We start from the raw sequence: 14,484 nt of genomic DNA on the forward strand, positions 1-14,484 counted from the left end.
AAAAAGCTTACAGTAATCCTCCTAACCCCGGTAAAACATCTTCATCTACATATTTCTTGCTTGGAGGGAGGAGGGAAGGAAGAAGGGGAGGAGGGCGTAATGGAAGGCGTGACCTCCCCCAAGGCCACGGGAGCCGTCAGACGTTGAGAGCGTTGACGTTGGACGTGCGCGGCTGAGTGGAAAGGTAACTTGCCCATCTTCTTCTTCTTGCACTAACTTGCTTGAACATTTATGGATGAAATATCTGATGAAAGCTTTTAGGTGGCTTTGGGAGCTTAAGATCAGGGGATGCTTTGAGAATAATTGTCCATTTTTGTCTATGTGAAGCCCTTTGAGACTGACTGCTTGTGATTTAGGGCTATACAAATCAACTGAGGTGTGAATGGACCAAATAAGTGCTTACAAGTTGTGTTGCGCAACAGTCAACGACACAAACTTTTCCTTCAATTATTTCGACAGCATTCTCAAGTTTGCATTTTTATCCGCGTATGCGTCGTCCGTCCAACAATCAACAGTGCGAGGACAGACTGTCGTCGTGGCAACGCATCTCAATTGGATTAGCGCTGCTATGCGTGTCTGACAGCGCAGCATTGTTGGCGCAGTCATCCCATAAAAAGTGCGCGTGTTGCTCTGACGTCATCAGTGATATCAACTTTGTCCTTCCAGATGAGCGCTGACCATCCCCCCCCGTATGCCCCGGCTCCACCGGCGCAAGGTGTGTGCCAATTGCTCCAAGGTTAGGTTGCTAGCTAGCAAGTGAAATAGATAGATAAGGGAATAGGACTGTAATAACCTTGGTTTTGCTTATTTGTGTGTATTTCGGGTTTCAAAGAACTTTCCACCGATGAATTTCATTTTTCATGACAAATGCCAACGGGCTGACGCATTGCCAGGCACCCGACCGAACCAAAGCATTGCTGCAATGTTTCTTTGTGAATGGCTGTTATGGAATCGGGCGCTGACGAAGGACAAAAATGTCAACTCAGTGTAAATTGTCTGTGTGTGTATCTGTTTGGGCCAGTAGGCTTTGGAAGTTTGGCGGGCGCCGCGCCCTACCAGGTAAGGAAGGACACGCTTGCTCAGTGGCTGGCGTTAGTGTGGCGGCGACGTCTTATGACATCAGTGTGGGTCGCAGGCGGCGCCCTCCTCCTACTACCAGGGCCCGCAGGAGTACCTGACCCCGCCCGGCTACCCCAACCCCTTCTACGTCGGCCCCCAAGGCTGGGATGCTCCCAAGACCTACGGGGGGCCGCCCAAACACACGGGTAGGTTGTTTCGGGGATAATGGGATCTACTCGGCTGACCAAAAGATACCTATGTGTGTATAGATGCAATATATCACAGTGTGTGTGTACCCGCATTCCAGTGTATGTGGTGGACCAGAACGAGGGTGCGGCCCACGTGGGTCGTGGTGGCGGCGGCGGAGCTTTGAGGTCGCTGTTGTCGGCGTGCTCCACCCTTCTGTGTTGCTGTTGTCTGTGTGACTTACTGACGCGTCACTTGTAACCTGGCCAATACATCTGGCTTGTTGCTATGGCCACCGTGCCAACCGTGTCATGCCATCACTTTTCTGGCGGACCCAGCAAACTAATAAACCTACTTTGGCTTGTTCCATTGTTTGTGATGAAGCTGTGATGTCATGACTCCTTCATGCATTTTTGGGGTGCACGTTTCCCTCCTCCAACACAATTGATTCAAATGATCAGGGTGGCTAGCTGCAATAGTTTGACACCTGTGCTGCTCGAAAGCTCCAACTTGATTGCTGCAGTACCGGGGAAAGGACCACAAGGGGCGCCAGAGCGCTACGACCTCTTGCTTCTCAATTAAAGACATCATCCTAAATAATGACATATCCCTGATGAAGCTGTGAGCCAAGTGGCAGATGGATAATCAAATAAACCAATAAAAGCGCCATCACCAATTATAAGCGGTACTTTGTTGACAATGAAATTGGCGTATTTACACGCTTGTTCTCTCTCCCGCTCTCGTGGGAATCAATAAATCTCATGTGTATATGTGCGCACGCACAGCCTTGTATAGTTATTGGTTGGGTACAGCTGCCGCTCTCATGTCACCTCCATTCCCCACTGGGACACACACGCACACACACACACACACACACACACACACACACACACACACACACACACACACACACACACTGATTGATGTTGACAACATGTTTTCGCGCAGCAAAGATCAGCCACTGCAGGTCAGGGGTCAGCTAATGCACAGCTGCACTGCTACAGGCGGTGACACAGATGATGATGATGAGGAGGAGGATGAAAACGACGAGGAAGGGGATGATGAAGACCACGAAGACGAGAAACCTTCTCAAACAAGACATGAGAGCTTCAGAACAAGAGTGGCCCCAGGGAGGGAAAAGGGAATCTGGGATAATGAGGAGCAGGAGGAGGATGAAGTTGATGATGATGTTCAACAGAAGGAACCTCCGTAAACAGAAGTGCGAGCATCATAACACGAGTGGCCCCAGGGAGGGAAACTGGAAGAGGGAAGCCAGAACGATGATGAAGAGGCGGGAGATGAAGACCGTGGCGATAATGATGAGGAGAATGATGAAGTGGAGGATGAAGAGGATGTCCACCAGCGTCAACGTGCTTTTGTACATTTAATCATCTTGGGCCAAGTCTGTTCAACGGCCCTTTGGGTTGACGTGAGCTCATCGGACATGACCCATTTCCCGCCTTTCAGCAAACGACTAGTTCTCCTCTTTGTGCCAACGGTTGCCTCTGATGATGCTTTTCTTTAGAGCGGGTTGACTTTCGGGTTGGGTACCGCTCCCCTCCTCTCCGGTCGACATCTCAACTAGGTCCGAGATGAAGCGTGAAAAGAAAAAAGAAGTGGTGCCAGAACGCTCTCCTGGGCTACGCCGGCCCTACAACCACTTGAATCCGCAAGTCAGAGAGGAGGATTGTTGTCTGACCGCAATGAAGGCAGAGGAGCTCGAGATGCCGAGTACCATTGGATGATGCGCGCGTGACTTTTGTCAGCCGCTTCCTGTCGCCCGCGGGCGGCCGCACACACGCTCAGCTAAAGAGCTAACGAGCAAAGGTTGACAGACGCCTTCCATTGTGGGGAGGAGGCGGCGTGAACGAGAGGAGCGCAAAGGCTGCTGGTGTAGCTAGGTGGGGAAAAGACGGCGCCCACGCAGGAACTGAACAATTTGTTTGTGCTGAACGCGCACGCTGAAGTCAGCAGAAACAGCACGCCTCGGCGCAAAGCTGCTGCTGCTGCTGCTGCTGCTGCTGCTGCTGCAGTTGAAAAACAAAGCCCACGTTGCCTGACCTGACCATGTCATCTTGATATTTGAAAGGTGCTGAGGAGGCAAAAACACCCAGATGCCATATGGAGACAAATGGACCTCATTTGCATATTCTGCCAACCGGGCTCGATAAACGTGAAGATTTCGCAACGTGTCCCCTGAACGCAAAGGAGTGACCACCGCCATCACGGAGCCCATCCCGCCACTTCTGTTGACTTCCCGGGAATGTTCCAGAACGTCTCGCCCGGGGGCCCTGCGCTGGCGTCCCCCAGCTGTGTTGCTCGTGGACCCCCCCCCCCCCCCCTTCCCCCCGTTGTCCCGCGAGGCCCCCAGCTGGCGCAAGAACACGCCTCATGCCGGCCTTTCCGTCTTCACCTTCCTCCTCCCGCTCGCATCCTCATTTTCTTCCTCGTACTCTTGATCTTGGCCTTCCTCGGGGCTCACGAGAGCATTAAACGACCCACCATTGAATTGTGGGGAATGGCTGATGCTAACACACACATTGTGGACAGGTCATGTGACACGCCACACACCAACGTCCTTAAACGGCCACAAATGCTCGGGCTAATGGACACGGCCAATGTGTTTACGTAATCCAAAGTCTGTTTAAGCGTGTGTCCAGAAGTCTCAAAATAAACTTTGCGTGTCTATTTTAAGCCACTCTTGACGGACACATTTGACGATGCCATCATCAGGTGTGAAAGGCTCATGAAAGATGCATGCGACCCCCAAATAATTGATGTTGTTGTGGGATCGTTCATGCATGTGAGGTATTTCAATGGCCGCTTGCTCCATTAGTCTAGGTGTTTGTGTTGTCATGGTAACGAAGCTTTGAATCGCACCGAGCCAACTCCCTGTTAGAGAGAGCTCATTGACTAATACTCACTGATGATGAGGTCATGTGACTCTTTCCTGTCAATCATTTCACCCAACTTGGTGATGCTGATTTGTCAGGAAGTGTAACGTATAAAAGTGGTCAGAAATAAAAAAGCTCACTTAGGTGCAGCCAGGAACTATTTTGCACTGGCCCGCCACCAGCGGGGGACGGACTCGCTGAGCCAGCCCAACGCCGTTAATGGTCTCCCGCATGAATAAAACAGCGAGGCGGCCGGCTTCCAGCCGCGTGCCGTCGCCGTTTCCCGTCGAGTCGACATAATTGGTCGCAAACTTCGGGTCAACTTCCTCGTCCCGGCTGCACGCGTTATGCCCATGAATAAGTAACGACGTATTGTGCCGCCTGCTGCTTGACAGGCGCGCACGCTCCTTCACGCCGCGCTGAGCCGTGGTGGAAGCGCAGACAGGAAGTGGACCGGTTAATTAGATGGCGCCATCCCGAGATGTACTTTCCGCTTGTGCGGGCCGCTGGCTCCGCCCCCCTGGTGGTAGACAAGACTGACTCTCAGGCGCCAAGCGGCTGCGTCCACGACGCCTCAACCCTTTACGACGCAGACGGATCTCAAACTTGGATCATTTTTGGAGACAGGCCACACAGTGAGACGGCATATCATGTGGAAAAGACTTTGGCTAAGAGCTAAGACATTGGCTGATTCGATTTGAAGAACTGTTGAAGAGCGGAGAATGTTAATCAACTTTCTGCTCATAAGATTCATGGCAACGACTGAGATGAGGTAAAAAGTTGGACGTGTGTGTGTGTGAGCTAATTTGGAGGAGGACCCAAGGGGTGGAGCTAAGTTGTGGGGAAAGCCCACCCTGCATTCTCTCTCTCACACACACACACACACACACACACACAGTGTGTGTGGGACAGCTGCAGCGCTCGCTCCGGAGGCTGTGCACAAGCCAGGAGAAAGCCGAGGTGAGACGAGACGAGAACCATGAGGACTCCGCTTGCTTTGGCGCTCGGCTTGGCGCTCGCTACCGCCGCCGCTTTTCCTGCCAGCGTCAGCATAGGTGAGCTCACCTCACCTCACACACACACACACACGTTGCGGTTTACGCCATGGCACAGACTCACTCACCCATCACATAAATGACGGCATCAACTTCCTACACGGCTCCCACTTGATGGTGTCCCTCACATCGACAAGATTTAGAGCATGCATATGTGTTTGCGTGCAACGTTCTAAAGTGTGTTGAAGTTTGCCCACATGAAGTCATCACACATTGATTTGAACTTAAGTTTCATTTTTGTGTGCATACGTCTGTTTAAGTGTGTACAAATGTGTGGACTTGAGTGTGTGTGTGTTTGTGTGTGTGCATGAGAACGTTGTTGTGGAGCGTGAGAGCGTTGAGCGAGTGGCGCGTGTTCTCAATGAATGATGTCCTTGACGCCAGAGAGTGATTGACAGCTGTTAAGAGACGTCCAATTAGATGACAAGATGCTAGCCAGGCCCCGCCCCCGGTTTGTTCATGTTTTCCGATGTTTTGCGGCGCCCCCCCCCCCCAACACAGGAGGACTTTTCCCGGCCGGGTCGCACGAGCAGGAGGTGTTTCGTTTTGCCATGGCGCAGCGCGGCGCCGACGTTCCCAAGCTGCTGCCTCAGATCGACGCCGTCGACATCGGCAGCAGCTTTGCCATGACCTACGCTAGTGAGCGCCACGGCCGACCGCCGTCAGTCGTCGTCATGGCCAGCCTCATCTCAAGGATTGTCGTAATCATCATCCTCATCATCACCAGCTTCATGTCCATGATTGCTCTCATCTTCATCACTTTCATCACCCTGATATGGGGGAGGGGCTGGCTCCCAAACGGTGGCGTCCATCAAAGGTTGTGGCGGTGCATTAAAGCGCGCCCGAGGGTGTGTTGTTGTCCTCTCAGCCAACAATGCGCTGACCTCTTTCGGCCGAGATTTGGACAAAAGACGCCGGCGCAACGTCCCGCACGCTCTCCCGACATTTGCCGTTCTCCACTTCCTTCGACTTCTTCCTTGACTTCTGGCGGGCGGCACTCGCCCATTTGGTCCTACTTGCCGTCCGGTCTCCGCTTCCTGTTGTCTTTTTCCACTTCCTGTCCTTTGCTAACAGCTAGCCAACAGGTGTCGTCATTGTGTGGGCGTGGCTGGCGGGCGGGCTCAAGCTTCCTGCCGGCTCGCCACGCCCGTAAAATCTTTGCTTTGCCGCCGCCACAAACTGTGCGCGTGGCCTCAGTCTGTTCGCAGTTAGCCAAAGGCGTGCACGCGCTGATGGGCGTGTACGACCAGAGGACGGTCAACACGGTGTCCTCCTTCTGCGCCTCGCTCCACGTCAGCTTCGTCACGCCGTCGTCGCCCACGTTGGCCGACGGCCCCTTCGTGCTGCGGCTGCGGCCGAGTCTGCGAGAGGCGCTCATGTCGCTGCTGGACCACTTTGGCTGGCGTCGCTTCGTCTACATGTACGGCGCCCATGAAGGTGAGAGATACGTCACGTGACGGGGGCTTGCGGCCAGACGCTCATCCGATGGTGCGTTCAGGCGTGTTGGTCCTGAAGAAGGTGTTGGAGCGGGCGGCCGAGCGAGGCTGGCAGGTGACGTCGGTCAACTTGGACTCGCTCAATGAGTCAGGCTTCATCCAGCTGCTGGCCGACCTGGACTTCAAGAAGGAGTACCAAGTGGTTCTGGACTGCGAGTCGGAGCGCCTCGACGGCATCCTGGGCCTGGTGGGTCCCGTTCTCCTCGCCTCGCCACTTCCCGTCCCATCCGCTTCCTCGCCCTGACGGAGCGTTTGTTTTCATTGTGACAGATTTCGGCACAGAGAAGAAACCTGAAGAACTATCAGTACATCCTCCTCAACCCGGTTTGTCTTGATTCCGCAATTCTTGATCCGGTTCATCTGGATTCCCAAACATTCCGTGATTCAATTTGGTAGTTTGTGTACACTGTCCATTCGTATCTTGTGTGCGCGCCAGGGCTTTGTGGAGCTGAACCTGACTGAGTTCCACGCGCTGTCCCCCAACGTAACGGGCTTCCAGCTGGTCAACTGGTCCCACGGGTCGGCGCTGAAGGTCCAGAGGGACTGGATTAACTTTGAGCCCAAGGAGGGCAAAACCACGCGGCGCCCTCTGCGGGTACGAAGCCGCTCCCCATGGCGCTCGTGACGGCGCCCCTGACGGCGACCCCTTTGCTCCGATTGCTCAGTACGCCGGCGCGCTAACCTACGACGGCGTCGGCGTGGTGGCGGCGGCCTTTCAGAGCCTCCGACGCCAGCGCATTGACGTCGCTCGCCGCGGGAATGCCGGAGAGTGTTTGGGGAACCCCCCCGCGCCCTGGGGGCAAGGCATCGACATACAGAGGGCGCTGCAGCAGGTCACTCGCACGCGACACGTACACGCTCGCATGCGTGTAGACGAGCGCTAACACGGACGACACCGTCACAAATGTGAACACGCCCAAGGTAACAAAGGTGTGCGTGTATGTGTGTAGGTGCGTCTGGATGGTTTGACAGGTCGCGTCCAATTTGACGAGAGAGGACGTCGGACCAACTTTACACTCACAGTCATGGAACTGAGCCGAACTGGACCCAGGAAGGTGTGTGTGTTTGTACGTGTGTGCGCGTAAAGAAGTTGCATCTGTACGCCCACCGTGATATTCAGGTAGGTACGTGGAGCGAGCAGAGAGGCTACATAAACACGGCCCGCTACAAGCCTACCCCGGAGGAGTTCTACGGGCTGCAGAACCGCACCTACGTGGTCACCACCATCCTGGTGAGCCCAACCAGTACAGCCTCAGCGTCTACTGCACTTTTTTGGGCTAGCCCAATCTTTGGTAGCTTTAGGCGGCTTCATCCTCAGGTCAGGTGACAAAGGAGGCGGGGTCTTATGCTTCCAGGAAGCGCCTTACATGATGCTAAAGAAGAACCACGAGCAGCTGGTGGGAAACGACAAGTACGAAGGTTACTGCGCAGAGCTGGCGGCCGAGATCGCCAAGCACGTGGGCTTCGCCTACCGGCTGGAGCTAGTGGGCGACGGCAAGTACGGCGCCCGAGACGCCGTCAGCAAAATGTGGAACGGCATGGTGGGGGAGCTGGTCTACGGGGTGAGGGCGCCGCTCGAATCGGAGCCGTTCGTCCTATCGGAAATGTCATTCCTGCGTTGACTTGCAGAAGGCGGATGTGGCGGTGGCGCCGCTGACCATCACGCTGGTGCGCGAGCAGGTGATCGACTTCACCAAACCTTTCATGTCGCTCGGCATCTCCATCATGATCAAGAAGCCCACCAAGTCCAAGCCCGGCGTCTTCTCCTTCTTGGACCCGCTGGCCTACGAGATCTGGATGTGCATCGTCTTCGCCTACATCGGCGTCAGCGTGGTGCTCTTCCTGGTGAGGCCCCGCCCACCTACGCCAAAAAGGCTTTGATGCCAGTGGTTGTCAACGTGGCAGGTGAGCCGCTTCAGTCCGTATGAGTGGAAGGAGGAGGAGGAGGAAGTTGAGGAGGAAACTCCGCCCACCTCTTCCAGACACGCCCCAGGTACGACATCATGGGCGTTACTGGCATCGCCATCGTGATTTTCATAAACGGCCAACGGTCAGCGTCTTCATCCTTGCCATCATCATCGTCGTTCGTCATCATGGTTTTCACCATTCTTTGTCCTCGTAAACTGCCAACGCAATCTTGGTCGTCGTCTTCATCCTTGCCATCATCTTCACATTCATCACGGCTGTCGCCGTCATCGTCATTCCAGCCAGCGTGCGTGGGTGCGTTTAGTTTTGCGTGTTCCCGCCAGGACCAAACGGGCGGCAGTCCCCGAAAGACCAAGAGAAAGAGAGTCCGGAACACACCAACCACTTTGGCATCTTCAACTCGCTCTGGTTCTCCTTGGGAGCCTTCATGCAGCAAGGATGCGACATCTCGCCCAGGTCTGTTCCCGCGCTACTCCGCCGCCGCCGCCGCCGCCACCACTGCGAGGTCGGTCCGTCACGCCGCGACCCCGCTGCCGCAGGTCGTTGTCGGGTCGCATCGTGGGCGGCGTGTGGTGGTTCTTCACGCTGATCATCATCTCCTCGTACACGGCCAACCTGGCCGCCTTCCTGACAGTCGAGCGCATGGTGTCGCCCATCGAGAGCGCCGAAGACCTCGCCAAGCAGAACGAGATCGCCTACGGCACTCTGGAGGGCGGATCCACCAAGGAATTCTTCAGGGTCAGAGGATCCTTAGATTGTTGTCATACTTTTATTTTCGGCAAAGAGCGGTCCCATTTGAAGCACTTCTGTCTTCCGTTTGTCGGTCGCTCCTCACCCACAGAGGTCCAAGATCGGCGTCTTTGAAAAGATGTGGTCGTACATGCGCGGCGCCGACCCGTCCGTCTTCGTCAAGAACACGGACGAGGGCGTGAGCCGCGTGCGCAAGTCCAAGGGCAAGTACGCCTACTTGCTGGAGTCGTCCATGAACGAGTACATCGAGCAGCGCGCGCCTTGCGACACCATCAAAGCGGGCGGCAACCTCGATTCCAAAGGCTACGGCGTGGCCACGCCCAAAGGATCACCCCTCAGGTACTTCCTTAGCATGGCTCGTCTGTCCGGGTAACCCCGTTAGCGTCTTTTCACTCCCTGGCATCGTTAGTTTGGTTAGCTTTCTTAGCTCGGCAAACCTTTATTTGCTTCGTTAGACTTGATAAGCGACTTGTTAGCTCTTTTGCTTCATTACGCTCACGTGCCACTTTTGACCAGCTACTACTTTGCGATAGTACGAGCTGTTGCGGCGTGTTCACGTGCTATGTGCTATTGCAGTACGTTGCGGAACTACTGCGCATGTTTTTATGGATATCACACCTGTGTGTGCATGGACGTCGGTGTCTTTTTGTCTTATCTGTGCCTCTCTCTTCTGTCTGTCTGTCTGTCTGTGTGTCTGTGCGTCCGTTTGTCCGTGAGCCCCAAGCGACCCCAAAGTTTGTCCCTCTGCTCATCTGTGTGTCGGCCGACCGCGGCTGCCGACGGCTGACGCCTTTTAACGCTTTGGTCAGTGATGCAATTTAGCTTAGCGACATGCTAGGAGCACACGTTTCCATGGCATGACATCAACCCCATGTTGCCTAGCAACCGTCACTCACAGCATCCCAAAATAAGACTTGACACGTCGCTTTTTGCGTTTGACTTCTTCTTCCTCGGCCAGCACGTAATTGTTCACCTCGCTCATTTATGCTTTTGTCCACATGACGCACGACTCAGCACTTTTACTACAATAACGGGGAGGACAATTTTGGATCTAGTTGCTTAGCAACGTCGCTCTGTGGGCGTGCGCACACGCACGCGCGTGTGCACAACCATTTAGTGTGTTGTGTGGGTGTATTTTGGCGTGCTATGATTGAGTCCATGATTTTTGCGTATTTCTGTTAGGTGCGCATCCTTTGAGGATTCGTTTTGTGTGTGTATGTCTTTTCTTTTTTTAATTTGTGTGTGTGAATGAATATGGACGGTGTGTGTGTGTGTTTGCGTGCACGAGTGCGCATTTGAGGACATTAAAAAGGCACGCGTATGCAAACCCTGCCTACTTGATAGGACTCCCTGTGTGATGGCGTGTTCTTGTTTGTGTTCAAACGACATCACGTCCGTCGTATGTCTGATATGCGCGCGCGTATATTCTCAATTCGAAAGCGGCGACCCGAACGAAGCATCCGCACGTTTGCCGAGGTGCGGGCGCGACGTAGCGCCTGGGCGTTTTGTGGCGTGTGTTAGCGCTAACATAAGATAACATGGCGGCGGCTGTTGATGTTATGTTATGTTACATGTTAGAATTCCGGTGAACCTGGCCGTGCTCAAGCTCAATGAGCAGGCCGTGTTAGACAAGTTGAAGAACAAGTGGTGGTACGACAAAGGTCAATGTGGACACAAGGACGCCGGCCGGAAGGTCAGTTAGAGGTCGCTTGGACACCCCCATCCCCAACCACCCACCCACCCCCGCTAGCTCCCACAACAAAAACACCCACCACAAGTCCTTCTCTTCTTGCTTGTTTGTTTGATTTTCTTCCAGATATTTTTCTGGATGTTTTTTGGGGGTCGTTTGTTTCCATCTTTTACAGTTGCTCGAGTTGTCCTTTAACACGAACTTTTGTGTTATTTTCATTATCACCAGTTTTTTTCTCCCCCCCAAGAGGAGCATGAACAAATCGGCATGAGTCCGGCAACCCACGGAGACCCCCCCACCCCGCAATGCAATGTAACCTTTGACATCTCCTTGTGGCCCCGCCCACTCCTTTCCGTTTTGATGTCAAAGGTCACGTTTTTGCCACCCAAACAACAATGCTTCTGTCTCCAATCAGCCACCAACTCCCCGTTAACATCCTCTTTGTTTGCCTTTGACTCCCCGCTAACGTGGTCTTGACTTCATTTAACCTGACGCAAACTTCAGCCTGTCAGCTTCATATTAAGTTCACTCCCTGCCGATAAGTTCCTCGCCAAATGCTTGTGAACGTTCACAAAGTTTTGTTTTGGTTCAACGCACATCTACGGCGCGAGGCAAACCGAAATTTCCCAGGGGACACTTTGGAGAGAAAAGCATCCTCAAGTCACATGACCCCCCCCCCCCCCCCCCCTCCCCACTCAGCTGCATGCAAATGAGGTCATGTGACATCACACACGCCGCTAACCCCTTTGCGACATTTGCATTTTTTAAGAAACTCCAAGGAGACTTTTTGAGATTTAGTCCTTACGTTTTCAAGAAACATATCTCCATACAAATGTTTGGTATATTTGTCGAAGTTGAGCTTTTTTTTAAATTAAATTAGAATTGAAAGGAAGTTTTTTCGGAGGATTTGGCTATTTCTTTTATTTTTTATAAAGCTTTGAAAGTACTTTCCTATAAAGTTTCTTAAGAAATGTCAATTTTTTAAAGAAACTCTTTTATTAATTTGGGGTTTCGTTTTAGTATGATTTTTTTTAATGACATCATTTCCACCTTGAGATGTACTTTTTTTTGCAAGAACCACCCACCCCCCCCCAACTATTTTAAAGACAGTGTATCCATTTTGTTGAACCGACGCACGCCTTCTTCCGTCGGACACGCCCCCTCCCCATTACGACACTCCACTTCCCATCAGCCGCTGCTGCGTTACTGCGGCAACACAGACAGCTGGTTGGAATGGAGTGGGAATTGCGGGGTCCAGTGTCATGATGGGAATTGTAGTTCTCTATAGTCCCGCGCCTTTTGAAAGCGTGAACAAAAACCGAAGGCGCGAAGTTGCGCGGCGGCGGCTTGCCGTTTCTTGACCCGACCCGTCCGCTCTGACAGGACAAGACGAGTGCGCTGAGCCTGAGCAACGTAGCGGGCATCTTCTACATCCTGATCGGTGGCCTGGGCGTGGCCATGATGGTAGCCCTGCTGGACTTCTGCTACAAATCGCGGCTAGAGTCGCGCAGGATGAAGGTGAGAAAGCGAGAAATTGTTTGCACCAATTTGCTTGATGGCTGCCTGGGGAGGTAGCCAGCCAGCCAGCGGGAACAACGGCAATAACGCAGGCGCATTACTAGCACGCACGCACGCACACACACACAGGCCTCACATGATCCAAGAATAACGAGGCTAATGAAGTCATTTTCCCTGACACCACTAAAAATTGCGCACGACTATAATGCACACGCTGGCACGAAAACATTCTCACGATGCTATTTGCTATGCGAGCAAATGGTGACGTCGCCCTCCCTCACAGGAGCTGATCGACGCCGCCATGCTGAGCAGCAGCTTGGGCGGGGCCCTGAGCCTGGCGGGGGGCGGAGCCCTGGGCCTAGCAGGGGGCGGGGCCCTGAGCCTGGCAGGAGAGAACGGCGGCGCGGTGGCGCAGGAGTTGGCCCGGGCCAGCGCGCCCGGCTTGGTGTGCGCGAGCAAAGCCGCCGGACTGGGACTGCCCTCCAACCTCACGTGAGCGCCCTCTCGGACCGGCGAGCCTTTTAACGCTTGGCCGGCCGGCCGGCCGCCGAGATGAAGCGAGGGCACGCCAACGTATCAGCTGGCTTAAGGCCGGCAACACGAAACGTCTTCTACCGCTTCTTTTCGAGCCTGCCCTGCTGCGTGGAAGCTCATTTGCATTTTGACTTCTCTCACGTCTTTTGCTTGCTTGTTGAACACGAATAAAAAGTTCAAGTACAAAATGGAGTCGGGGTGCAATGAACAACAAGTTGGATGCTCCGAGCACCGAATTGTGAAATGCAATACGACATTCAGACATTAGTTTAATTATGGCAACAAGCATAACAACAATATTAAATGTGGACCCACATTCACACACTAGTGGTACTCCTACCTTGCCCAGCGCACGTCGGGCCGACCCGCTGCCTTCGGTGCACGACCGTTAGGGATGGCGTACTCACAGTTTTGGTGAGAGATGCAGATGGCGTGCAGAACTCCAAAAGAGGGAGAAGAAGTCAAGTTTATTTATATAGCCCTAAATCACAAGCAGTCGCATATACAAAACAAATTGACAAGTATAAGTAAGTAAGAAGAACAAAACGGAAGTAAGAAAAGTGTAGCAAGAGGAAAAAAAGCATCCATGAAAATTGGCATGGCGCGAGGAATGAACACATACTCAGTCTAAGCCAGTAGCAGGAAAAAAGAAACAGTGCTGAGTCCATGTGCTAACTTAACTTTTTCTCAACTCTCATGAGCAGTGGCAGCCGCAGCTAACTCACATCAGGCTACTGGGGAGGCTAATGGCAATTAACAACCATGCTCATTTGAAACCAAATGGACAGTTGTCATTTTCTCAACATACCAGTCAAATGTAATTACCTGTTTGAGTCCAGACGTCCAGTGTAGACAGGTAGCTCATGCCGATGTTATGGACACAAAGTTCCATAACAAGTGCGTGGGACAACCTCTTTCTCCTCGGCTTGACCAGGTAAGCACGTGACCACGCCCTCCAATGGCGGATGACCACTGACGCCATTGGTTCGGGTTATCTTCTTGCATGGCATCCGAATGTTTGGAGATATGTCTGTTCCTTGTATCTTTTCAAATTATAGAAAGACATCAAATACAACACGTGTATGTATTTATTGTCCTTAGCGACTTGATTCGCGACGTCACATACTTACGGGATAGTATGCGGCTGCCATCTTCCGGTGGTTTGAGAGCTCCCGCTATTGGCTAAATAAAGTCACATGACACGCAAGGCGACTCGAATGCTTTTTCCTATTGGCCAAATAGAGTCAACGAGAAAAACTCCACTTTGGTGAAAAAAAAATATCTTGTGTTCTCAGTACGTATACAAAAACGCTTTGTTTTTTATGGTTTGAACATTTTGTAACGAAACCATCCACACACTTATACCCTTATATAGA

General features: G+C 52.9%; 2 protein-coding genes and 1 long non-coding RNA gene across 5 annotated transcripts; 2 read left to right on the forward strand and 1 right to left on the reverse strand.

Annotated features, from left to right (window-relative positions):
* Nucleotides 1-110: 110 nt before the first annotated feature.
* On the forward strand, nucleotides 111-1,628 carry LOC133167704 (cysteine-rich and transmembrane domain-containing protein 1-like). The gene is made up of 5 exons (XM_061298555.1): nucleotides 111-184; nucleotides 667-715; nucleotides 1,025-1,059; nucleotides 1,136-1,265; nucleotides 1,367-1,628. The coding sequence occupies exons 2-5, from the start codon at nucleotides 667-669 to the stop codon at nucleotides 1,504-1,506; spliced, it is 354 nt and encodes a 117-aa protein (XP_061154539.1). The 5' UTR covers nucleotides 111-184; the 3' UTR covers nucleotides 1,507-1,628.
* A 2,800-nt stretch (nucleotides 1,629-4,428) lies between these two features.
* On the forward strand, nucleotides 4,429-13,070 carry LOC133167697 (glutamate receptor 1-like). Of its 2 annotated transcripts, XM_061298533.1 has the most exons (18): nucleotides 4,432-5,194; nucleotides 5,696-5,833; nucleotides 6,392-6,631; nucleotides 6,693-6,877; nucleotides 6,961-7,014; nucleotides 7,127-7,285; nucleotides 7,356-7,523; nucleotides 7,641-7,745; nucleotides 7,811-7,921; nucleotides 8,046-8,252; nucleotides 8,320-8,535; nucleotides 8,596-8,683; nucleotides 8,940-9,072; nucleotides 9,156-9,354; nucleotides 9,458-9,705; nucleotides 10,945-11,059; nucleotides 12,440-12,574; nucleotides 12,858-13,070. In XM_061298533.1, the coding sequence occupies exons 1-18, from the start codon at nucleotides 5,119-5,121 to the stop codon at nucleotides 13,068-13,070; spliced, it is 2,790 nt and encodes a 929-aa protein (XP_061154517.1). In that variant the 5' UTR covers nucleotides 4,432-5,118. The 2 variants fall into 2 exon arrangements, with proteins under 2 accessions (XP_061154516.1, XP_061154517.1); XM_061298532.1 differs by lacking the exons at nucleotides 10,945-11,059; nucleotides 12,858-13,070 and having other exon boundaries at nucleotides 4,429-5,194; nucleotides 5,696-6,631; nucleotides 12,440-12,568.
* On the reverse strand, nucleotides 12,459-14,280 carry LOC133167706 (uncharacterized). 2 transcript variants are annotated; one of them, XR_009718087.1, is made up of 4 exons: nucleotides 14,239-14,280; nucleotides 13,934-14,151; nucleotides 13,449-13,548; nucleotides 12,459-12,553 (listed from the first exon to the last, which is right to left on the reverse strand). It is a non-coding gene; the product is annotated as an uncharacterized LOC133167706 (long non-coding RNA). The 2 variants fall into 2 exon arrangements; XR_009718086.1 differs by lacking the exon at nucleotides 12,459-12,553 and having other exon boundaries at nucleotides 13,268-13,548.
* Nucleotides 14,281-14,484: the final 204 nt, after the last annotated feature.

The sequence above is a fragment of the Syngnathus typhle genome, linkage group LG15, assembly GCF_033458585.1.
Source record: "Syngnathus typhle isolate RoL2023-S1 ecotype Sweden linkage group LG15, RoL_Styp_1.0, whole genome shotgun sequence".
Classification (NCBI taxonomy): domain Eukaryota; kingdom Metazoa; phylum Chordata; class Actinopteri; order Syngnathiformes; family Syngnathidae; genus Syngnathus; species Syngnathus typhle.